Source organism: Apteryx mantelli, chromosome 3 (genome assembly GCF_036417845.1).
Source record: "Apteryx mantelli isolate bAptMan1 chromosome 3, bAptMan1.hap1, whole genome shotgun sequence".
Taxonomy (NCBI): Eukaryota; Metazoa; Chordata; class Aves; order Apterygiformes; family Apterygidae; genus Apteryx; species Apteryx mantelli.
The window spans coordinates 26,657,415-26,682,488 of NC_089980.1; the positions used below are offsets into that span (position 1 = coordinate 26,657,415).

Consider the following 25,074-nt stretch of genomic DNA (forward strand, 5'->3'; position numbering starts at 1 on the left):
GCACTTTGGTTCACACCATGGAGCAATCTCAGAGCATATGAACTTTTCAGAAGAAAACAAAAATGCGTACCTAAGGCACCCTGTCTGCTAATGAGGGTTCATCTCTGTGGGACCAAACTAGAAATAAAGAAAGAGTGAGGGCTATCCATGTGAGGTCCACAAATATTGTGGACCTCAGGTCTTCGGCATCAGATATCTCAGTTTACAGCTCCACTCCTTCTGGGCAGTACTTCTTGGTAAAGCAGACACAGCCTTGGATGTCCTGCACGGCCACAGCAAGTGAGTTCAAGGTTTTTCTGGCCATGTTTGCTGTCTGTAAGACAGGGTAACGTGCCTTTTTTTCTTGGGGTCATTGGAAAAATTAGGGACTTGTGCTATTCACATATTATAGTGATGACAGCAATTTTAATACCCCTTTCCAGTTTGTGGTGCCAGAAATTTCCCGTTGCTGTTAATTAGCAGGCAACAGAGCAAAAGGGGGAAGAAATTTTGCTGACGATAAGGTTACTGAAAAAAAATGGTTTTAAAGAACTAAAACCACTTAAAAGTTTGATTTGAAATTAATAACAATTTTTGAAATGAAAAGCTTTATTTCAATATTTTACAGTACAATTCTTAAATTTTCCACAAGAAATGTTAACAACTGCAATTTTTTTTAAAGAATAAGAATTGATTACATAACAGAAAGCTATATCCTAAGCATGTCATTTTAGGTCAAATATGATATTTTTTACTTCAACCAGAATGGATCTTTTCCTAGATCTTTGTTTTCATTTTTTCAGCTAAAACCCTAAATATTCTGACTTGTCCTGAGACAAATTTTCTTACAGGTTTTCAGCTCAATCACCAAACAGAAAAAAAAAAAAAAATCTATCATTTCCCAAACTATCCAGCAACCACTGAAAAACAGCAAAAGAAATTGAAATGTGAGTTTACTTTTAAAAGAAAAATCTCTTTTGCATAACCTCAGTATTCAGCACAAACCTCCTGTGGTTATCCTACATGGCTGGAGCGCAGCTTTGAATCCTGGAACAAGAGTCTTTGGTGCACTAATACATCATTAATGCTCTTGCTTTCGGCTCCAGGAGCTGGCAGAGCTGTTCTGCGGGGTGGCTCTCGCTGAGACCCCACTTGCACTCTGGGAAGAAGGGAGTTTGCAGCTTCAGGCACCTCTTGCCTGGGCGAGCATCTGTCCTTGCAGGGTAGCCACCATAAGGAACCATGTTTCTTATGCAAATGTGTTGAATATATTCACAAGTTTAAAAGCATTCCTTTTTACACTGAGTAAGATTCAGTTAACAACATTAATGAGCCCTTTTAGCAGTTTGACAATAGTTCCAAATTTTGCTGTTTTCTTTTTTCTTTCTCTCTCTCTCTGCTGTGAAGCAAGGACAAATTTATCTGCGAAAAAATTTTTTATGGTTGTGGGTTGAAATAATTAAATTCGGTAACTCCCTTCTGCCCAGCAGTGAGAAATACTTTTCATCAAACTCAAAAGTCATGCGAAACTCACCCGGTTTCTGGTTCCTGCCCAGCTCCAGCAGGGTTTTCTCTGAGATCTGCTAGAGACTGCAAATCTTCAGCAGAGGTTGCAAATGGAAAAATTTTACTGCCTCCAGAGAAGCACAAATTTCTGGTGTCAGAATCTCATTGATTTGTTTCAAGTTCATTAACAAAAGTCACGCGGCGCCTACTCTGAGTCTTCATTTGTCTGAGCTCGCATCCAAGAGTGAGCAGAAATAGCCGCAATGCCAGTCCCCGTTAGATGTTTGCTGCGCGCCAGATTCTTTATTTCCTTGCAGTCGTTTGACCCCTGGCAAGCTGATTATAAAAGGCTACCCACCTCTGTAAACCATAATTCCCCAGCCTGCCTATAGGAGTAGACATATGTGATTAATTGGACAGCGACAACTAATTAATACAAGATTTGAGGCCATAGAGCACCTGTTCCCCAAAAGACAGGCCAGTCATTTCAGATTCTCGAAGAAAAGCAAAAACGTAATACCTAATAATATTTCCAAAAAAGCATAATTTTTCCCGTAGGCCTCTAATAGAGCAGAAGATAAAGAAGAAAGAGACTTTTCATTAGTTTTGACTTTCCATCGTTTTAAGCAGCGCTTTCCTCTCCCAGTGAAAATACCGAGGGACCTGGGCTGGCTTCAGGTATTTCCGTAAAGCGAAGAGGGCTGTGCGTGACAGCATCCGTCCCCAAGGCCAAACCACGGCGGTGCCCGAGTGGCGACCTCCGATGCCGCCATCCCCGAGCGGCTCCTGGCCCCGCTGCTGACCTGGGTGGCGGGAGGGAAAGGCCCGGCAGGACATGGGACCTTTTCGGTGGCCAAGGGAGGAGGCTGGGACTCGCGGCAGCACCTTCCTCTTGCCGCCGGCAGCGCCCCAGGAGGGGATTAAGGTTAACCCCATGCTCTGAACATGTTGCTAGTGTGATACTCTGTATATTCAATCGATAAAGGTTATCTTACATATCACTAAAGCATCCATGGAGGATGTGAGAAGTAGGGTGTCCTTTATTTTCAGGACTTCATTAGTCTTGCAAAATCAATGATAGAGGAAGGAAATATTGAGGAATGAAACGACATATGCTAAAAGCGTATGAAGGAAGCGCGCTTTATGTTGCAGGTATTCCGTTGCTCATTATTTCATGAAATTCAGGCACTCCCATTGGAATAAGTCTCCTATCTACCGCAGGGAAACGCAGGGAACTGCAGTGATTTCATTTTGCAGCCAGATTTTCCTGTTACACAAAAAACAGGTGGTGGCAGAAGCCTAAGGAACGTTCATTCCTCGATGGCCTCACATGCTCAATAACATGGTTTCTGTGATTATATACGTGTTTTCCCGGGCCGAGTCCCCTGCTCATGGTTTGGGCACAGAGCAGCCTGTTGCCCGTGCAGACTGCGCCAAGGGTGGTGCTGGTGATATTCAGGAAGAGCAGCAGCAGCAGCAGCAAAGCTGTGTGGTGCTAAGCCCCAGTCCCTCCTCGCAGGGAGCTTACGGCAGAGGTTGCTCCTCCGTCGGGAGCCAGGTGTGGCCGGAGCCTGGGCAGAGGGACCTTTTACTCCTTTTCCCTGCTGTGGTCATGTTTTGCTGTTGCTGGCAACCCAGCTGGGTTTTTTCACTTAGAGCCTTGTGGTTGGTAGTTGTGGATCTGGTGTGCTCGGTGGAAAAGCATTTCGCTGGCACTTTCTCCTTCTGGGTGTCACAACAGACTAATGAGTTGTGTAATTTGATTTGTGGTGTATCTCCCTTTTGGAATGTATTATTACATTTAATCTAGCACTGTGGTAAATGTTTGGGGTTTATGCTGAGCAGATTGCTTGCATACATTCCCTCTCTGAGATTTCACACAAATATGACAACCTTTCCAATAATAGCTCTAGGAACATGGTTGTGTTTTAAGTTTTATTTTGCGGGTCTTTTTTTTGCTGCTGCTGTTTTAATTTTCAGACATTTCTCAAGTTTTACAAAGAAAGCATCTCTTTATACCATTGTCATTTGTAAATAAAAAAGTGAACATTAGGTCAAGGTATCACACAAATTCATGATATTTTACTAGATAACAGTAGTATATCTAAAAATTTGGAAATGCTATTCCTTAGATTATTACTTTTTCAGCATATAAACTTGCTTTCTTATTAGGGAAGATTTAATACCGATTTCCCAGCATAATCGCCATGCTCCATCTGGTATCATTAATCAGTTCAGAGTAAATCTTCAGTGGGAGCCACTGCTTCTGCCCTTTTAAACTATCTGTATTTAAAACTCATAATCCAGGCATCAACTTTTGTCCGAGGACATACGGAAAATACTTATTTCCTTGGTCTCCACAAGGCAGTTATGAGGCTCTTCTTCCTCCCAAGGAAGAAGTTAAGCTGTGGAGCTTACGTGTTTTCTCAGAGATACTTGGACCCTCAGCGTGGACCTTATCCAGGGCAGCTCTGCCTGAGCGTGGGAGACTTGACCCCCAAACCCACCAAGTCTTTCTATTGATATAATTAGTCTTTTGCCCCATAAACACAAAACCTGGAGATGTGTGAAAGAATTTGAAAGCATACTGTAAACCTTTACCAACCTACAGACAGATATCCTGAAGTGAATGTGCATCTATTCTAGGGCGGGAAATAAAATAATTTATTTTCCTGAATTTTCTTAGAGGTGAAATGATTATTTGAGAAGGAGCAGAAAGAGCAACAAAATGACATATATGCAGCTGTAGGTGACAGAAAAGATATTAAGATGAATGTCTGCCTTTTTGCTGGGAGTGAATCTTTTCTGTCAGACTCCTATAAGGGTTCACTCATGCATGTAGCGCTGTCTCCAACTTTTCTCGTGGTATTAAATGTATCCTAACTCCTCAGCATCAACAGCTGGAATAGGTAATAGAAATGCAATCTGAGACTCTTTTACATAGCACAGGAGAAACTATAACCCCGTTCATGGTCAGTGATCAGCCTGCTTATAGCTCTTTTTTTTATATACACCTTTCCGATTCTACTGACGAGCAGAAAGCAGCAAATGCTAAATATTGAGCTTCCAGATGGGGTGAACTCAGTGAAATCTGCTCGTGCTGAGTAGCACGCCTCCCTGCAGAGGGGCCGCGCCAGGGCCGGTGGTGCGGGGGTCTCCCCAGCCCATTCTGACCGTCCCCCGCTGGACTGGGACGTGCGCTGTGGAAAGTCTCATGGTCTTTTGCTCCTCTCAGACCTCTGGGAAGCATGAGGCCCCTTGCCACTTTTACACAGGTGGGATGTGACTTTTCTGTCCACCCGTCCGCTGAGCTTGTTCTGGGAAGTCTTCTGGGAATCGCTATGCTATCGCTCGTGATTGCTTCAGTGATGCTCTGCCCGGGTATCGGAGCGATGGAGGCACCACAAAGCTTCCCTCTGGTGCCCCCGTCCTCTCTCCCATTAGCTGCATCCCCCGGCAGCGTGCGGAGGAGCGGCTCGAGCGAGATCTGAACCACCGCTGCTGAAGGAGCCGGTCTCGCCTGTCACTACCTGCTGACACACTTGCATTTTTATCATGCTTTTTGAGGTACGTTTTTTGCTGTTCTCCCTACGAAAGAAACGGCTTTTCTCTGGGCAGGCAGGACACGATGCTGCCATTTACCCATAGGAAAAAGCAGGCGTTACAGTTTGCGCTTCAATAACATCTGCGTAGCCGAATAACTCAGCCTGCAGCTGCGTGGGGGAGAGGGCGCTGGGGAATATCGTTCTCAGAGAAACTCCTTTTTCAGGCCGCCCCGGCGCAGCGCCGAGGAGGAGGCTCCCCACGTTACTCAGACAGCTTGCACGAGGCCAACCTTGGCTCCGGGTGGTGCTTCCCGCTAGCCAAGTGATAGCGGCGTGCCAGAGGTCACTCTGCCCGTTGCACACTAGCCCGGATGGTTTCGGGAACGACGGCCGATCCCGCCGATCCTGTCCCCCATCAGTTTTAACATGAATCCGAGCCAGAGTGGAGCAGCCAACGCGGAGCCGGTGCTGCAGACGCAGGCGCCTCTGCACGGTGGCCCTGCCTCCCCGAGATGCTTGGTTTAACACGGCTCTTCCCTCCTGCCTTCGGCTCCGCATGTCTCTTCCAAGGGAGAAACTGCAGTGGGCGGGAGCAGCTCTCCCTTGCTTCAGAGTGTCTCCGGCGCTTCCCGCGGATGGAGGTGACGTGCAACGCGGTGGCGCGTGCCCCCTTGGCCACCCACGTGCCCGGCGCGCTGTCCCGCTGCCAACGGCTGCGTTTCTCCAGGCAATGGCCAGGGCTGATAGGGCAAAATTTCCCTTGCTGGTGGGCACCAGAAGGGTGCTCCTTGGCGTCAGCGGTGCGTTTCCCACAGATCGGGACGCGGGTGAGCTGCCCTGGTGTTTCGAGGCATGCTGGGCTGGCTCTCGGGGGGTGCTGCGTGCTTGCCTTTCCCGTGGCCTCGGCAGCCTCGTTGTGCACCTCTGCCGCTCAGGCGCAGGCTGCCCTATAGCCGGATGCTATCACGGCGCATGCTTGTCTTTTGCACTCGGTACTCCAGGTTTCCTGGCTTTCCACTTGGCTGTATTCCCACAGGCAAAAAGCCCAATTTCTACAACTTTCAGAAGTTTTCAGTCACTCCAAAACATCTGTCAGCTCCCGCTGTCACAGCCCCGATTTTCATGTCCTTCTCTGAACCCGAGTCTCCGTCATGAAAGCCTAGTGTATTGCCACAAAGCAAGCTCAGAATTTATTAGTATTTTTATTGTTTCGCTAGTATAAAGTGAGTGCTGTGAAAGCCCATCATCACAGATTCCTCGGGGAGAAGGTGGTCTGAACCTGATCCAAGGCGTTTGGGAAGCGCACCTGTGAGCGGAGGCCTTTAATCAGCTCCCGTGTGGAATCGGCCGCCGTACCCGTGGGGACCCCGCGCCTGCGAGCTACGCGGGGGAGAGCCAGGGGCTTGGAGCAGCCTACTGACAGCAGGCGTCATGAGAGAGTGAGAGAGACACGGGTTGCTATGGAAAGGGATGCTGGTTTTTTTTAAAATGCAGTGCCTACAAGCTTTGCAAGGTCAAAAGATCTTCAGCGTAATGAGCAAATTTTCCTGAGGTGGGAAGGTATGGGATTTGCTAATCCACAATATTTTTCTAATTTAATTGATCCGTAACGAAGAACCCTCCTGCAGGCACCTTACCTTCCAGGAATGAAAAAGAAAACAGAGGTCAAAAGGGATCTTTGGTCTTTCAACACCCAGCAGCAATTCTCATTAAGCCAGAACCAGGCAAAGGCTGAGCAATGGCACAACCCACTAGGTTTTACTTCACAACGGTCCCTAAAGTGCCAGGCCCTACAGGCCCTGCAGAAAACCTTATACCAGTTGCCCAAAGGGGCTCAGAGGTCAAGAGAAGCTTGACCAAATGCGCAGAGTATATTTTGCAATGTAAAGGCTATCACTCTCTAAACTGAAAGCAGCAAGTAAGTCCTACAACGCTAGCCCTGCGTGCATGCTTTCATTATGTTAGACTCAAATCTAATATTGTTCTACTAGACAAACAAGAAAAAGCTACAGGTGGAATCATTTCCACCTCTGTCTGCGGTGGAATCATGTAGGTGGTCTAATTCCCTTAAGAAAAGAAGTTTGGAGGAAGAAGTTAACAGTTTCTTCAGCCTCGGTCACGGCACAGAAAGGGTTAACGGAGCTATCCACAAAAACCGTGTGAACCTGCAGGTGCAGGAAGGGAGAAAGAAATACTCACTGCTGCCTTTGGAGCCGCTCCAAGACGAAAGCCTGAAGTCCATTCCTGGAAGACGCATGGGTAGAGTCTAGAAAGCATAGCAATCAGGTTATAAATAATGCTGAAAGATGTTACAGAAACAGCTATTGAGCAACAGCGGTAGATAACGCTGCCACATCTATATTCAAAGCACTGGGTGCTGTAGAAATCCAAGACAGCTGCTTTCTACTTTAAGAGGAAAGGGAAGCTCCTGAATTATTAATACAGACAGGTTGAGACTGGATTTTCTGTGCCACTGTGAGTTAATCCCTTTAAAGGGAATGACTAGGAAACTGCGCGAAGGATCACAAGCGCAGAAGTAGGTGGTCACAAAACCCGGGCGCTGAGCGAGCGTGGGTGCGCGGCACGAGCTCCCCAGTTCGCCTGGCGCCGCCGAGCCAGGCTGGCCGGTCTGCTCCGGGGGGAGCCGGGAGCTTTCATAGCATCACTACCGCTCTCCCTCACACCAGGCCGTCTCCGTCTAGCTAAGCCCAACTCTTCCAAAGGGTTTGCACCCTTTGGTTGCAAATGTCTGTCCCAAATCAGGACACCAATGTGTGCAGGGCTCCTCTGGGCCAGGCCAAGGCTTCTCTTTCTATTTATTCGTCTTTCTGGAGCGAATTTCCGCGCGCCTCGGGGACCGCTGACCGAGCGCAGCCTTCCCTCCGCAGGCCCCATGAATCTCCGCGCCGAGTGTTTCATGCACTTCAGGTGTGCGGGCTATTCCCACCAGAAGTGAAACATCTGTCCGAGAAGTAGAGCTCCTTGTCTACACTTGTAGAGGCAGAGTGGAAAAATGAAAGAGGAATCAAAAAACAGAGTGCACTTATGTGTGTAGGGGAAGAGGGGGGAAAAGTATATGTGTAAAGGGCAGGAAAAGGACATTGAAACGTTTTCTGTGATAAAAAAGTCATTTCTGAAGTAAATGAAAACTGTCAGTATCCATTTCACAGTGCCTTTTGGGTTCACCAAGAACGTTGCAAAAGAAAAAAAGACACAAAAAAATCAATATATTCTTAGTTTTTAAAGAGAGTATTCTTGATTAAAATACTTTTATATTTCGGACGTTGCTTTTAACTCTGTAATTGGTGACCCTTACAGGCAGGTGCTGAGGCAAGAGGGAGATGAGAAAGGGTTGGTTCAAAGAGGGGGGAAAGGAAGAGAAAGCGCAAAAGCAGAAAAGCACACAAGCAAAAAGAGGGAAAGAAGGAGCATGTAAGCTTGGAGAGGTGGTGCAGGAAAATAGGTAAGTGGATTACAAAAGTGAAACGTGGTGCAGTTTTGTGGATAAATGAAGGAGGCCAAAGACAAGAAGAAGCTTTAATAATGGCAGAACTGTGGTCGCTAGAGATGCCTTTTGGTCCTGGCGACTGACCTTCCTGGGTGCTTCTTCCTGCTCTGAATAAGTGGGTGGAGCGCAGAGGACATACATATGCTTCAGCTTTTAAGGTACCTTCTGCCATTATAAGCGTATGGAGAATACACAGGCCTGGGAGGGTGGCCCGGGGGCCAGGGAGTAGCCAGAAGCAGCCGCCCCTGCAAAGGGCAGGTTGTTGTGGGAAAAGCCCTGTCCCAGTCCCCCAGCAGCTGCCAGGCTCAGGTCGCTCCCTGGGAGCCCGCTGATCATGCCACTGAGTAGTTAACACTGTTCAAGCACTTCTTTATTTTTGTGTCCCCATTCTTAATAAGCAACAGGAACACCGTAGCAGTAAAGAGCAAGCTACTGAACGTGTTGATTTCCCCAGCTTCATGCGTGCTCCCTTGCTCATCGTACACTTTCGCATCAAACCTGCTGGGAAATTTTGCCTGAGGCCAGAGGAAGCTCTAGGAAATTAAGGGGAGGGATGGGAATAGCCAGCACACTGGCTGCTCTCTTTCATGCCATCCCTACCAGCTACTTTGGTTTTATGCTCCCACAGTAGGCGGGACAATATATACCCAATTATTTCACATGCCTTTCACTGTAAGTTACTCCCATATTGCGTATGATCAAAAGCAATTTTGCAAAAGCACTAAGGGCTTGATCTCATTTTGCAGTATCTAACATGCTGCCTTGGGAAAGTGTGTGTTGTGTATACATGTGTACGTTTGTCAGATATGCAGCATCGGCGACCTCTGAGGAGGGGAGAAAAGGCTTAAGTTAGTCCTCAGCCACTGCCGCGACTGCTGATTTTGACATTATTGCCTAGGGAGTGATGAGGGATGGGGTCCCAGCACGCCTGTCACCATGCAAACAGGAGGCGGGCCAAGAGTTTCTCCTGTAGCTAATGAAGCCATCGGCAAACCACGCAGGGAGAGGGGAGACTGTGAATGTGACAAACGGGATGTTTGTTCCAGACAAGCTCTTTGGTGGTAGGAAGGACTTGGATCAAAATGGATCGTTTTCATGAGAAGTGAAGGCAGAGATAGAGATAAAGCCTGGAGATGATGAGGCAGTTAGAGACTTGCTTTCAGCACTGGTAGAGGTGGTGCTGTGCCCTTGGTGGTGACACAACACATTTTTTTTTTTTCTTCCCTGCGCAGAAATGCAACCAGCTGCAGTTCAGCAGAAGCACTTGTTTGCTCTGTTTTTAGGTGGGAATACGTATAAATGCTTTGCCAGAAGGAAGGGCCAGAGCAGCTGCTGAGCTGTTACGGGGACAGCAGCTTTCACAGCCTCTCCCTTGCCGCACGGCCTGTGCTGGCGCCTCGCTCTGCTGCCGTCCCTCCCGCGGCCCTTTAGCCACCGTCTGCGGAGCAATCGGTGTTTGTCTGGAGGGCCTGGGAGCTCAAACGCAGAGCTCTGAAACGCCTTCCCTTTGCCCGTGCTTCCCCCCCCCGTCTGTTATTTTCAGTGCGCTAGAGCAGAGAGGTGCTCACATACTCCGGCTGCCCCCTCTCTGGGGCTTTCCACTCCGTGTCAGGAAGGCAGGTAATAGGCAGGAGTTGGCCATCCTCGGGGGGGGGGAGTAATTTTATCACGCATTTTTCAAAAGAGCAAGTTGCTCTGGTGCTATTTGGTGATGAAGGGCCTCATAGCCAAAAGGGCATATAAACAAATGTGTGTTTGGAGTGGCTTGGCGGGGGCAGACACGAACAATTTTTCATAGGTGCAAAGCAAACATTGCCTCCTCAATGTGCAATGCACTGCAGTGCAGAGGGCCGGCACACGGCTTACACATCATGTCAGCCCCACTTTAAAGGTCATTTATTGTGGAAATAGTCCTTGTGCTGGTTCTCTGAACAGGGATGAATATTATTCTCAGTGCAGGCCATTGCTCACAGGAGCTCCAGTTTAGAAAAATTTAACATTGCTTTATGAGCCTCCTTGGTGCAATTCTTTTCACTCCCCTCATAAGAATTATTTGTATAGCCTTATTTTAAGACTCCCTCTCTCTCTCTCCCCACCCCAACACTGTTTCTTCAGCATTCACCAATATTAAAAAAGGGAAAAAAGTCTTTGAAAAACCTCTCTAGGACTTGCCTCTGACTGCCTTCTTCTCTTTGCTGGCTGAAGAGCACAGGACCTGGAAGATTTTCCACCAGTAATGCCTGGTTTCTTGGTACAGACTGAAGAAAATCACTCTACTTCTGACATATGGCAGAAGCTCCTGTTAAATGCTTTATCACATCTTGTTTTTCTGGATGCTATCCATTCCTCTGTCATTTGTGATTCTCCTCATGCTGCCAGCAGTGAGTCCTTCTCCCAGCTCACTCTTCCAAAGCCTGTTTATTTTTGTGGTCTTTTGGGAGGCAGAGAGAAACCATGAGGGTAAGAAGGGTACCAGTGGGGACTAGACTTTGCCAAGCTAAGTACTAAGTAAAATATGGCAGACCCTCATCATATCTCATGCTAAACTGTAACCCCTTCCCCAAACCAGGTTTCCAAGACTAAAGAGCTGCTAAAAACTCAGATCTTCAAAGAAAGTCTCCTCACAAGAGCCCATGAATACTGGCTACCTAATTCCTTAGGGTCTTCTGGAGAGCCCAGCCTATGTTCTTCATTACTGTCTACACGCGACTGTTAATCAAAGCTTTGCAAAAGTGAGTGAAGTGTGGCGATCACAACAGCTCTCTAAGCAAAGGAAGTATGCATTATGCAAACAGCCTCAGCGCGCTCACAGCCTTAGGCACCACCATCTGTGTCTGCTAGGCAAGGGGACGCTAGACAGAGTACTGGAATTATCTCCTGCCTTCTGAAAAAGTGCTGCAGGGTCTTTAATTACAAGGGAAGTAACTAGAAGCACTTAGGCTAGGATTCACATGGGACTGTTTGGTAGGAAAAAAAAGCCCCATATATAAATAGATATGTATTTGTTAATGAATTATTCCTAAAGAAGGAACAAGGCAAAGGATTCCTGGCTGGTTCTTTTCCTGACAGAAACTAAGTCAGACTAAGTTAGTGACCTTTTTTAACTTGTGGTGACACATGCATGTTTGTCTGCTGCTTTTAACACTAAGTGATCCCATGGTGCTTTACAGATTACAGCTCTGACAATGCAAGGTCTTTCCATAGTTTTCTCCTTCATGTCTCAAATACTTCTGGGACAAAACTTAGCAATGGTGAAACTGCCCAGTGATGTTATGCAAGATGTGAGGGACGAGTTGCCAAAAGAGCAAATGATTTAACTGAAGCAACGAAGAGACCTTTGGGGCCTTTACGTATGTTGGGATCTGGCTGCCCTTGATGTGCCCTTCAAGGTGAGGAGCTACCTCTGAACATTGCTGAGGTGGGCTCGGCATGGAGATTGCCAGCTTTCTCCCCAGTTTTGCAGGATTTCATGGATGATCCTGATCATGGATAACAGCAAATCTTTTGCACTGATGCTGATTAACATCGAAACAGGACTGCAGTCAAGGCAGTCAAAAGGGGAGGTCATGTGTGAGGAGCTGAGCATGACGATGCTTGTCCAGTTAACACAGGCGCACGAGATAGAGTGAAGCCAAGACCAAAGGCGCTAGCAAGTTGATGACTTAATTAGCAGCATGCTGTAGCACAGACGCTTAAGCTGAGCATTAGTTATGATGGTGTTAAATGAATGGAAAAAATATTCTGTTGGCAGAGTGTTACCATGTGGTAAACAACACCTTTATGTGAAAAAAATAGACTACTGTGTCCTAAAAAGCTTTTGTTGGTGACTAATGAGTGGTTCAGTTGCGACTTCACTGGAATCATGTGAAACGCTGCCGCTGTCCAAGGAAGGAACGAGAACTGAGCCTAAAAGTGACGGTGTGGGCAGGGGTAGGAGCTGGAGGAAGAGAGTGGAACAAGTAGTGCAGGGGAAAAGTGGTACTGGGTAGCAGGAGAAAGTCAAGTCAGTAGGATTCCCCCCCTCAAAAAAAACAAAAAAACAAAAAAAACCAGAACCTGACTCTTGGTTAAGTCAATGTGCAGAAATGCAGATATAGTCACACCAGCTCTGGAAAAAACCTACTTCAGCTAGATTTTTGGTTAGTCCAGGCAAGTTAGCTCTGCTGAGAAACAGAATATATTAGCCCAGGTAGAGCTATAAGCAACCCCCCCGTTTCTGGTGCCCTTGTTAACTTGGTATTTTGGTATTGTCTCATGCCATATAGACATATGCTGGGACCCCAAGGTGGAGTGAATCCCTGTCTCAGTGCAGACCTTGACACAGGAATTAAAATGAAAAGCTTTCCCCTTGAGGTTGGTCAGGCGGGGCCCAGTCAGTCACTTTAGCATGTGGTCCCATTTGAAAACTGCCCTAATTTGGCCCTGCTATTCTAACCTTTTATGGCCTGGCTTTCTCCAGCCCATGTTTTCTCTCTCCTCCTTGCCCAGCCTTTCCCAGGGTACCTGAGAAAGCTGAATGCCATAAGGTACTTCGGTGAGATAATGGGAAGCTGCATACAGCAATGGGGGTGAAGGAAAACTCTGAACTGAAAATTTTTAACTACATTAATATTTAAATTATTAAAAAATAAGATAAAACTTTTTTTTATAACAAAGTAAATGAAAATTCAGGGAATCTGCAGGAGGCAGGGAGAGGAGCTGTGAGTTTCACACTGATTTATTGCTGTCAACTGGCTTGAACAGCAACTGTCGTAAAGCAGAATTTTCTAAGCTTGGGAAAAGGCCAGTTACCCTCACAAAAATCACTCAAAAAATAACCAAAATGGGAGACAGAAACTGGAAAGCAGCATGAGAAGATACATGCACCCCAGTATATACAGAACAATAAGCAGATTTCTGACCTTCTAATTACTGATTTCTGAAGCAATATTTCTAAGGGACAGGGACTCTGTTTATTCATGATTTCAGTTAAAAGCAGAGCATTTCTAAGCACAGGCAGCATAAACCATCGAAGCTGGAAAAGACCAAGATGGGGTAAACCTGAGGCAATGATGAGGAAAGAGCACAAGGCACTCGGGAGCGGCACATGCCTGCTCAAGTGGTACAGGCAAGAAAAGGAGAACCGGGGAGAGCGTAAAGCTCATTAGTACCTGGCAGCTCACAAGCAGGGCACAGAAGTGTAGTCCACAGATGACTGGCAATGGTGCAGTGCGCAGCCTGCATGGCACCTGATGTTGCTGCTGTCCTTTTCCCACGGAGAGCATATACACACTATTTATACAGCTTGATTTTACCCTTCTCTTGCTTTTTTCTTTAACACAGGCAACAATGAAATAAAAATGTTGGCTTAAACTTTCCTTTAAACTTGTCTCTCCCTAGGCTTTTCTGTGCTAATTCCCATTGCTTGTCCCCTGGGAGCTATATTTTCGCCAAAAGGGTCCCTTCAATGCAGAATTTTAGCACTGGCTATTAGGATGACAGAAAGCAGAAAAGCCTTTATTGTCTCATACTGCCCTGGAACCTCCCACCCACTCCCAAAATACAGCATGTTCCCATCTATGCACCGTTCTCATGGTGGTCAAGCTGATTTCTCCAAGAACACTGCTCTTTTACATGTGGGACCTTGCTGTGGGAGTTCAGGTTGGCGTAGCAAAGACTCAGACGACACATGACAAAGCCTGCGAGACAGAAAAAAATACAGTATTTTAGTTATGACAAAGTTAAATGAGGCATTTATCTGTCATATTAGGTCTGGAAACACATTTCTAATCTCATCCAACATCATTTCTCTTGTAAAAATGATACTTGATGAAAAAGTTTTTAATGGCTTTGGGGAGGAGGGAGAAGGGGAAGGGGAAAGGGAAGACACCTCTGCGGTTCCTTAATGCTTCAAATCCCTTCCTGAGTACTTTCATCCCCAATTAAAGGTCACCTACTGGTTCAAGAACAACTGTTAATGAAGAGTTTAATTATCCCAATGACAGCTGTAAAATCTTGTTCTTGTGCTTGAATATTTCAAAGCAACAAGGCCCAGATTTTCAAATATGTGCCTGCAAGTAAGTACTTAGTCTAAAAACTCACTCTGAAGGAGAGTGTGTACATGCGATCCACGTCTGCATATACAATGAGAGATTACATATGCCCATATTGAGAATGCAATAATGTGAGGAGGTTTGTATGTGCTTATGTGACCATTTGAACCAGATGCACTGTTCTTTTTCCTCTTTCATTCTTGGCTTGGGCGGGGGGAAGGAGCGGATGGTTAAATTATTCCTCAAGGATAAATCATTTTGCATTATTAACTCTTCTTAACAACAAAGCTGCATAAATTAAATGTAAAATTATCTCCTGTGTCCTCGGTGGAAGGATTAGGAGGGGATCTACGGGAAAGAAATGTGCTTAAATGATTTGGAGGCTTGGTAAATGGGATACAAAGCCTCATCTTGAATTCCTAACAAGTGCAAATGTAGACCTGCCTTCTAATAAGGGAACCCTATTTGGAAACTCTGTGCAGCCCCTACAACAATGTAAAGAAAATATTTCATAATTCTTTTTCTCTCCTGAGTCAGGTTTTAGTTTTTATTGATGCTTTTGACCAGCTGCTCCCATTACCTTTAGCTGTGGTGGCAATTTTTGGGATGTGGGCTTTAGTCCATCCAGGCCGAAGGGGACCCATTTCACACCTCCCTATCAAACACTGGCTCTGTGTTTCTGGGGGAGGTCAGGTAGCTGCATTTATCAGTTCCCCACAAGATATATGCCTGGGGGAGCGATGCCTCTGTCAGAGAGATGGAGAAAAAGTTTATGGTGTCCTCAAAGGCAGCAAATGCACTGCCAGGGCCATCTCTTTATGGCATTCAGATGGCACCAAAACGAGCAAAGACGGCCGTACCTCTAACTGGGGATTTTTCTGGGGCTGGGTGAACACTGAGACCCAGATGCAGAGTACCATGTACAGGTAGGGAGGAAAAGTAACCAGAAAGCATTACAGTACTTTCAACTGGCAGACGGTCATCTGAGCTAGCTGGCAACGGGCTGCAAGATAGAATAACGCCAGGGTTAACACAGCAACTCTTGTGTGCCAGAGCTAAGCAGAGACTGGGTTTTCTTGTTACCTGCGGCCCATCACTCTTACACGCACACATGCACATAGACCTCCTTATTTGTTTGAACAGAAGCCTCAACGAAGCAGAGCATCCAAGCCTGTGCTGAAAAAAATGAAGACTGTCTCACCTTAGAAGAAATATTTTTATATATATATTAAAAAAGACAAAAAGTTCTATCAATGGTTTATTTCTTATTCCGTACGAAATGTGAATTAATAGATTAAGTTGGCTAAAACAAAGCCAAGTCAGTGCTACTAAGTTATCTAAGAGGTTTCGAACATACCTTTCTGTGTTTTCTTACCTCTCCATGAGAATACAAAAGCGTTTTCTTAGTGGAGTCTTTCATCAAGCAAGTTTCAGTCGTAGGTCACGATGACCCCGACTGTGGAGGCTGCGCTGCATAAATGGAGCTCTCCAGATAAGCAGTAACATTTATTGCATACTTCGTCAGCATATCTCTAGCCGTACACTTGTTCACAAGGCACTTTGTTTTGATATTGGTTTTATTAAAATAGATTTCAGAAATGGAAATGTAAAATAGTTTAAAGATTACACACATAAACATGTTGTTCAGTGCTGAGAAAATCCACACCAAACACCAGCAGGCTTTTTATACATTACAAGCATGAATAAAATGTATGTATGTCATATTTTCTTCTTATACTATTATTTTCTTCAAAGAAAAAAATGCTGCTTTAAAAATAACTATAGAAGGACCAATGATGTCCCACAAAGACCAACAGACATGGGTCCTACCTACTACGCCCCTTCCAATTTGGAAGATGCTTAAAATTAAAATGCAAAGAGTAGTGAAAGCCAAGGAGATCCGAGCAGTTCAAGAGGGAAGTTTGGTCTTGGCACCACAAGGTTTGGATCCCAGTTTTGCAGCTGTTGCCATGAACCGGGCTGCCACAGGAGCTCCTGTACATGAGCAGTACATGTGAGCAGGATGACATGTATCTTAAGCCCTCTCCTCTTTCCTTACAGGCAAATAGCACTATCAGCACTTCTGTGCTCTCCTGGGAGGGACAAGACGAGGTGCTTGGTTATTCAGGCTCTATCTGCTGCTCAAGTATCACCCTTTGTCTCCTCTGGGGAAAGAGCCTGGGCTGGATGGCCGCATCCTTTGAGCCCTGCTCTGACCCCTGGCTATGAGATGTGACCCTGCAATGTCTTTGTTCAGAGATTCTTCTTCATAAAGCATGTTTAGCTAGGTCCTGATTCTGCAAATGTCACATGAGGCAGATGATGAACTGTACCAAGCTCGTGTGCCCCATGTACACGCAAGAGGATTTGTAAGACTGGCTTCAAGACTGTGTGTGTGTGCTTTCTCGAGCAACGTCTTAGGGAAGGGACCTAGCCTTCACGGTGTCTTAAAATAATGATGTGATTCAACACAAACAGCATTTCATTCTGACATGCTTAGTCAGAGTGAGTAGTACTTGATCCAGAGGGTGCTAATACCATTCTTAATACGGCTACTTGTTGAGTAAAGTATTTCTAGTGCACGAGGACTGTGCCCTGGGAAATAAATCGCTTGCTTACTATCTAAGGTTGTGTGAAATATAGTCAGAGGAAAACTCAGAATGACTGCTTTTCAAAGGCTCTGACATTTTTCATCATAGTTCCTTTGAAACTGGTCAGGGCCCAGGCAAAAATGTGTGACATGCTACAAGAATTTTGCCCTATTTGTCAGTAAAAATGGCCTGCCATTTGCCAAAGAACACCCCTAATTTTTTGGCCCAGGAATAGGTTCGAGAGAGTCTTTTTCCAGTGTGACTAAAATATTTGTCATTTCTGCATATCATCATTCAAACACTTCCATCGGGATGGGTTTTAATGGCTGCATACTTCACTGCATGATACAAAGTATTTGTGAAGAAGTGATTCCTCTGAGTAGTCAGAAGAGCTTCCCAGAGAGGGACAGTCTTTCCTGTTTTGCTCTTTGATTCTTCCTTCTCCTGGTTCTTCGAGGGAGAGTTACTTGCATTGAGTAATTAACCTCCCCCCTCCCCCCAAAAAAACCCCAAAACCCCACACTATCTTTGATCTTCCCTGTTTCATGGAGAACTGACATTTCCTTCCCTAGCTAGGACTGAATGAGTAATCATCTCCTGTAGTTATTCCCATCAGGTTCAGATGCTAAAATGTGAAGCTGATGACAGGAGAAAATTATGGATGGAAGCATCAAGAATTGCTGCTGAAATTTTAGGAATTGTAGGCAGGAAAAATTCAAAGCTCATCACAGTTAACCATGAAGACTCCAAGGACTTATAATCCCATGGGGCAAGAACTTGAAACTGTCTGTGAGCCTGGGAAGGAAGAGTCCAGGCTCCTGACCTGGCATTTTCTCTAAAGTTCCCCAGTGCCCCAGTGCCTACATACTTGCACATACACACACAGCCAGCATAAGAAACCCTAGATCTGTGATGTGATCTGGAATGGTTAACCCTCAAGAAGTTCAGTATTCAAATTACATAGAAAGACTACATGTTAATTCATGTAGATGTTATTCAAAACTCCTGTAAAAGCAGGAAATCTCGAGTAAGAGGCTTTCTTGCCTTTTTTTTTTGTTTTGTTTTTTTTGTTATTCAAACATATGCAGAAGACAGTTTCTTCCAGATCTTTCCTGGACCATTGGTGACAATGTGCACATGAAGGATTTTTTTTTTTTTTTTTTTTTTTTTTAGAAAGGAAAGGAAAAGAGACCTTTTAGGATTTCACAAAAGCTTTGGTTCATGTTTTCAAAAGCCATATCTGGATCAGAAGTCCCCTGCGTAGCCCAAAGAGTACATAGCACTAATACTGCTGTATGGGAAACATGCCTCAGGAATCACTTTAAAGCAGCACATTGGCCCATGTTGCCATACCCAAAGGATCAACCTCACAAAAGCCATTCCAACCCAAATTTGTGAGACCAACTTGAGAAAACATCCTCCTTATTACAAAGGGTTTCTCCTGCTCTTATTCTTGCTCTTCCTCATCTTGAAAACAAAAAAAACAAACCCAACCAGACTCCTTGTCTGAACTCAAATGTAATCTAGTTCTCTGACCCTGGCAGTCTAGATCTACACAAATCCTACCCAAAGTGACACTTCTGCGCAGAGTAAGGCAGGTCCATACAGTGTGGAACTGCTAACACCAGCCTACCTGGAGATGCCTCCTAGTTATCTGCTGTGGCAAACAGAAATGGAAACAACACAAGATGATAGTCTCATTCCTAGTAAGTCTGTGCTGAAGGAAGAGTGTAAATTGGCTTTCTGCCTCCTGTAACCCCAGGAGATCAAATTAATAAAAAAAGCTAATTACTTTGTCATTGTTATAGCATGCCTCACAGAAAAAAAATTAATTCTACATATTTTTTCTTTCACCCGTATATAGCCAGTACTTAATTCTCAGTAAGCAGTAAGCAGCTAACATCTTCCTAGAATGATGTATAGTGGGAAATACCAGTTTATACAATTCATTTATTTCTTGAGACAATTCTACAAGGACACTTCGGTGCATACTGACTTTTGGTTCTTTGTCCTTCAAGAACTGATGACAACTATGTATCATTTCTGATGGCTGTTCATTGAACAAAAAACCCTGCAAAGTGGAAATAAAAACATTTCCCCATAAAAAATAATTTTATATACTATGTTGAAGTCATTATTCAAATTCATAGTTGAAAGTGATTATCACACTGCCTCAGACACAAATTCATGCAAACATTTCAGTTCAAGTGATTCAGAGGAACCAGTGAATAAATAGTACCATCACTGTTTTTTGATGCAGGAGCGTAATGGCCATTTCTTGTGTGGAAATTATGAGCAGATGAGGAGGTCTCTGTTCTATAAATCTGGGCTTGCATTTCGCAGCAACCAAACTTGCTCAACAGAATGAAAAAATCCCTTCGGAAAGTCTTTGTGAAAATGGCATAGAGGAAAGGGTTGGCACATGAGTTGATGGGGTAAAACAAAACCAGAAGAATCTTGGATTTGGACACTGTGATGAGAGGAACCTTTAGTGATGCTGATATTGCAAAAAAAGATATTGGTGCCATGCAGAGGAAGTCTGTGAAGATGAGTATGGCCATGCGTTTTGCAATCTTAGTGTCGCTGTTTGAAGAGACGACATTAGGGTTTCTCACAGTAAAATAGATGCAGATGTAGCAGGCACATATGATCACAAATGCGAGTACGTTCAGCACTAAAAGAAATACAACATAAGCCTGAGAAAATGATGTTTCTATATCCATGGGCAAACAGATGCTGACCTTCATATAGCTGCTGACTCCAAAGATGGGGAGAAGGGCCACCATGAAGGCAAACATCCAGCCAAAAATCATTATAATCACAGCGTGACGAAATCGAACCTTGCGGTCCAACTGCATGGCATAGGTGATGGTATGCCACCTTTCCAGAGTTATCACAGTCAGTGTGTAGACTGAGAGTTCACTTGCAAACACTGTAAAAAATCCTGCAGCATTGCATCCTGCCCCAGTTTGCCAGTCTATGGCATAGTTGTAATACTGGCTTTTGGTCTGGATATCTACAGATGCAATCAGCAAGAGATAGATACCTATGCAGAGGTCTGCAAATGCAAGATTGCACATTAGAAACCGAGGTACAGTGAGTTTGTATTGACTGCTTATTAAAATAACAAGGACGACAATGTTCCCAGTGATAGCTAGGATGCTGATAAACCATATCAGGACTCGGAGAATATTGTATCCCATGATATCTTCACATGGATTGAAAGCATCAGGTTTAGGTGAACAAGCTACATTAACTACTTCATTGCATAAACCATAGTCAAATTCATTCTCTGCTGGGTCAAAACCTATGCCATAGTAGGAAATATAATCTTCAGCTGCAGATCGTCTGTGCATTTTATCACCATGCTGTTCATCAAGGTCTTGCTTGGCATGAGATATACTACATATTGGATGTAATTCAGTGCTGAAATTGTAAAAAGAGTACAGTTGGAAACTAAGAGACACAGCAAGAGGCATGCAACAAATGAGAAATCATGCAGTTTCCATTAACAGCTCTGTCCTTCTGGTTAGCTGATTATAGAGACCACCCTGGAGCTTGAAATTAATAGGCTGACTGGTCCCTACTTATAAAGTACTACATAAAAATGTAAATAAATTGAAAGCATAGTAAAATGTAAGGGAAGGGAAAGCTTGATGTTTGCTGTACTAACAATCATAATGCAGTTGTCTACATGGACAGACGCAGGCTGTAAGAAACCTCCTTTATTTCAACTGGACTTCTCACATAATCTGTTATTGATAATCTGATTCTGCATGGGGGAAACATGATGATGAATCACTATATAAGACTGAACTTTGAAGTATGATTCAATTCAACTGTGCCCATAAAGAGTCTGTATAATCATAATCTTTCTATCATCTATTAGTGTTACTCTAGAATTCCTTTTTCCCTAAAGTTCTTGGCAGTCAGAGTGTCATATTTAATCTTGTAACTCTGTCAGGGCAGAGAGCAACTCCAGTTTGTGCCATTTATTTTCAGTATCTCATATCATGATGGCCACTGTCCATTAACACAACATAGCATAAATAGCATAAATGAGCTCATTCAGGGCTTCCAGATAATCTCTGGAAGGCAGATATCATAACAGATCCAAACACAAGACCTCATAGAACATTTTGCTTAAAACTTTCAAGGAAAATGACTTAGAAACCAACCCGACCCAGCTGAACATTTCTGTAGAACTAGTAGCTACTTTTGTTTTTGTCAGTAGGTCTTTTTTAAAAATTTTGGAATTTTCAGCAGAACAAGTAAACAAAGGAAAAGAGTTTGCTTCAAAAAAGAGTTTCAAGAAAAAAAAAAAATCTGTGGAAGGTAAAAACTTTCCTTTTTTGATAGGTTGTATTTACCTTTATTTCGGAGAGGATTAACTTCCCTGCCCTTCTCCTTCATGACTAGACCAATTGAAGAAACAAGTGTTTTGGCTGAGATAGATAAAGAGATGATCAGCTCCATCAAGGTAACAAATACCAAGGAGTGTTAGCAAATAAAGCAGCTGACAACGTGCTGTAAAACCAACATAGTTCAGCTCTGCCTACTTTTGTCAACAGCTTAGATGATAGCAATTTAGCTATAGATTTTCCAGGACAGGATCTCAGCATATATCCTACTCTGACTTGCAGTACACATGAGAGAACAGCTTTCTGGGCAAGTTAGGCAAGGGAGAATTCTTTTCTGTAACCTATTTTTATCCTTTCACTTTGTACACTTACCACATCTTCCAGCTCCCCCACACCATAAGTTTAAAGCATTTGTTTGTAAGAAAGGAAAACTAATGAAGCCCCAGTGCCAGCAGGTGAGGAACATTTTCTCACCTCCTGTGAGGTCCTGAGCATCCTCTATTATTATCAGTATTTTTTATCTTGCTTATCAGCTGAGGTAGAGAGCTGATTTTCTGTGAGGTCAAATATGCACTATGGAGGTCATGACACCCGAAGCAAGGCATTACATTTGCTCCTCTGTGCTCTGCTAGCACAGGGACGAGCGAGGGGCTGGCTGAGCAACACCGCAACAATTCTGCAGCTGAAAGGGAATGCACGCTTGGAAGGGGCAATGATGGGGGGGCGAGCGAGTCCCTCAGGTCTGAGTGCAACAGGCACTCGTGGGTCCTGAAAGCTACTGCAGTTGGTGTTTCTTAGTAAACGAACCCAAGGAAATGTTTTTAATCAAACATTTTTCAGCCACAAGTGAAAAATACTTTTTCCCAAATTATGGAGACACTGCTTAGAGCTACATCTGTCCCACAGATAAGGCAGCTGTTTAGGGCCAGTAAAATATTTCTGCTTATTATTATTATTTACTAATTCTTGTTATTATTTAACACCCAGAGGTCACAAATAAAATTAGAGTCCCGTGAGGTTAGATGCTCTGTTTGTTCTGAGGACTGGTGCCAAGGGGGTCTTCCGGCTGGTTACTTGCACCATGAGCAGTTAAGATGGGCAGAGTTCAAAACTACTAAGGGAAAGAAAAACCTTCATCTAGTATGGACTGTTTGTGACTAGCACTTATGGCCTTCTTGCCCTGGGCTATTTGCCCTTTGCACTGTACAGTGCACTGAGAGTAATAATTTAATACATTTTTGGCAAAGGATGAGTCCTTGCGTCCTTTTGAGATCATATGCATTTTAACACAGTCCATTTATTCATGCTATTTGTAACCCTCTTGTTGGCTCCGCTAAAAAGTGAATTGTCTGAAAAATAAACTAGAGAAAGGACAACTTAAAGAATAACATTAAAATTGGCAGAGCGCGCTGACAAAAATAGACAAAAATAACAACCTTTGTACAAGTAGTCATTTTATGCACTCTGTCTGGATCTGGTGAAAGCAGGATTTTTTTGTGCTGAGAAATACACTCCGCAGAATAAATAGTCCAGATCTAGATTCCATATTAGGTCCTGTCTCAAATCAATTATGCTTACTGAAAAGTGCCATCAGATGAGCTGTGAGCAACTGATATTATATTCTCATGAAATGAGGCCCAAATATGTCTCCTGATGCTGCCATGCTTTTTAAAAATAGGTTTTCAAGTGACAGGACTTCCAAAGAACAATGATAACGTGTAAGGACAGATTCATATCACTCTAGTTCTTTTTGGCAGGTGATCTTTATGTCAGAGAAAGCCAAAAGCTTGCTGAAGTTCATAATGGTCTATGCCAAGTCGAGAGTTTTAACATCCAGCCTCAGCGCTATCTATCTGAGCAGGATATTATTTCCAATCACAGCAAGATGTGAGAGGAGCTCAACATAGTACAGTGGACTTGTCTTTTTAAAGTTTTCATAAAAATCACTTTACCTTCCATTTGCTCAGCCAATTTTCATCAAAGTATTCTAGTGTAATGAATCTACAGATCAGTATTTATCATATACTGTAATTCTTCTTGGAGTGGAAAAAGAAGCAGCAAAATTGACTATGATGTTTTGTCTCTCATGTCTCAGTCTTGCAGCTGGTCTGTGGTTGACGTGACATCCTCCAAAATGCAGAAAACACTGCTGCTATAACATATTTAAGCTTCCCATTATCACAACAGAATCAGTTCACTGGTGCATATGGTTTTTAACCAGGTAATGGGAGAGGTGATACATTAATCTTGAATGCTGCAAAAGCCTCAAAAAAGGGGAAAATTCATGTAAATGGGTCAGTCAGAAAGAGGCTTCAGGCGTCTGTCTTAATTCTTTCTTAAAGTTCCCACGTGAACATCAAATGCCCCAGTGATCCTTAGAAAAGCATTTCTGGGGATTATTGGGTATCCTTTTTATCCTCCCTGGATTATCTGGAAATATTTTGAGACCTAAACTACTACAGGAGAATGAATGGGTCCTGTGAAGATGTAGGGTAAGTCAAGTCACATCAGTTCTCATGACAATAAGTAATATCTGCTGCACTAAACCAACACAACTCTTACCAAAGACACCATCAAAACTCTGCGATCAAGTACTGCAAACTATTAATAACTCTTAAAAAACCTGGGCAGTCTTGAATGCACACACAGCTTGTGCCAGCTGTCCACACAACTGTTTTGAAATGAAGGCAGGTGTAGCTACTATATGTTTGACTAATCTCTGCCAAAATGTATGTTAATACTTTTGATGTTCACACGCAGGGCACTTCACCGTTCACAGAATCACAGAATGGTTGAGGTTGGAAGGGACCTCTGGAGATCATCTAGTCCAACCCCCCTGCTCAAGCAGGGTCACCTAGAGCACGTTGCACAGGATCGCGTCCAGGTGGCTTTTGAATATCTCCAAGGAAGGAGACTCCACAACCTCTCTGGGCAACCTGTTCCAGTGCTCTGTCATTCCTCTGAACCAAAATACATCCATTTGATATCTTTAAACTGGAGAGAGGATATATCAGTCTCCCACTAATTCCAGTACAAGACACATGACTATATGAATGAAAAGACCAATTTTAATTTTGATTTAAACTGGTTAACAGGAAGGCTTATTCTAAATCATTTGTTTCAATCGTTTCGCATTTATGCTTAGTATTTTTTAAAAGATAGGGTTGGTAGCCATAGAAAATATAAATACATTCAACTTTGTTCTGTTGATCAAGAAGATGATACACTCTACATGTGCACATTTATTCAAGTAATCATATATCAGAGCATGCACTGATCTAAATGAAGTCTTCATTTTTGTACTTTTAACCCAGTTGTGATGCATTTCTTTTACAAGACAATGATTACTGTTTTCCTAATGATTCATGTCACAGTCTGGTTGCATGAAAATTTAATAAAGTTAAAATGTACCAAACCAGCATTCAATTCTTTTAACAGTGAAACAAAACTACTTTGAATGTGTTGTACACAGAAAACAGTTTATTTAAATGTATTTATTGAACAGAGAAATTCATAATAATAGCCAGAGATATGAACGGATTATTTATAGCT

The 25,074-nt window shown here is 43.8% G+C and overlaps 1 protein-coding gene across 1 annotated transcript in view; it reads right to left on the reverse strand.

The window, feature by feature from the left end:
• Positions 1-19,139: 19,139 nt before the first annotated feature.
• The window catches only part of FSHR (follicle stimulating hormone receptor), a 93,538-nt gene continuing 87,603 nt past the window's right edge, over positions 19,140-25,074 (reverse strand). The window contains 1 exon segment of the mRNA XM_013949769.2: positions 19,140-20,587. Within this exon segment, the coding sequence (XP_013805223.2) occupies positions 19,360-20,587 (1,228 nt within the window). The 3' untranslated portion in view covers positions 19,140-19,359.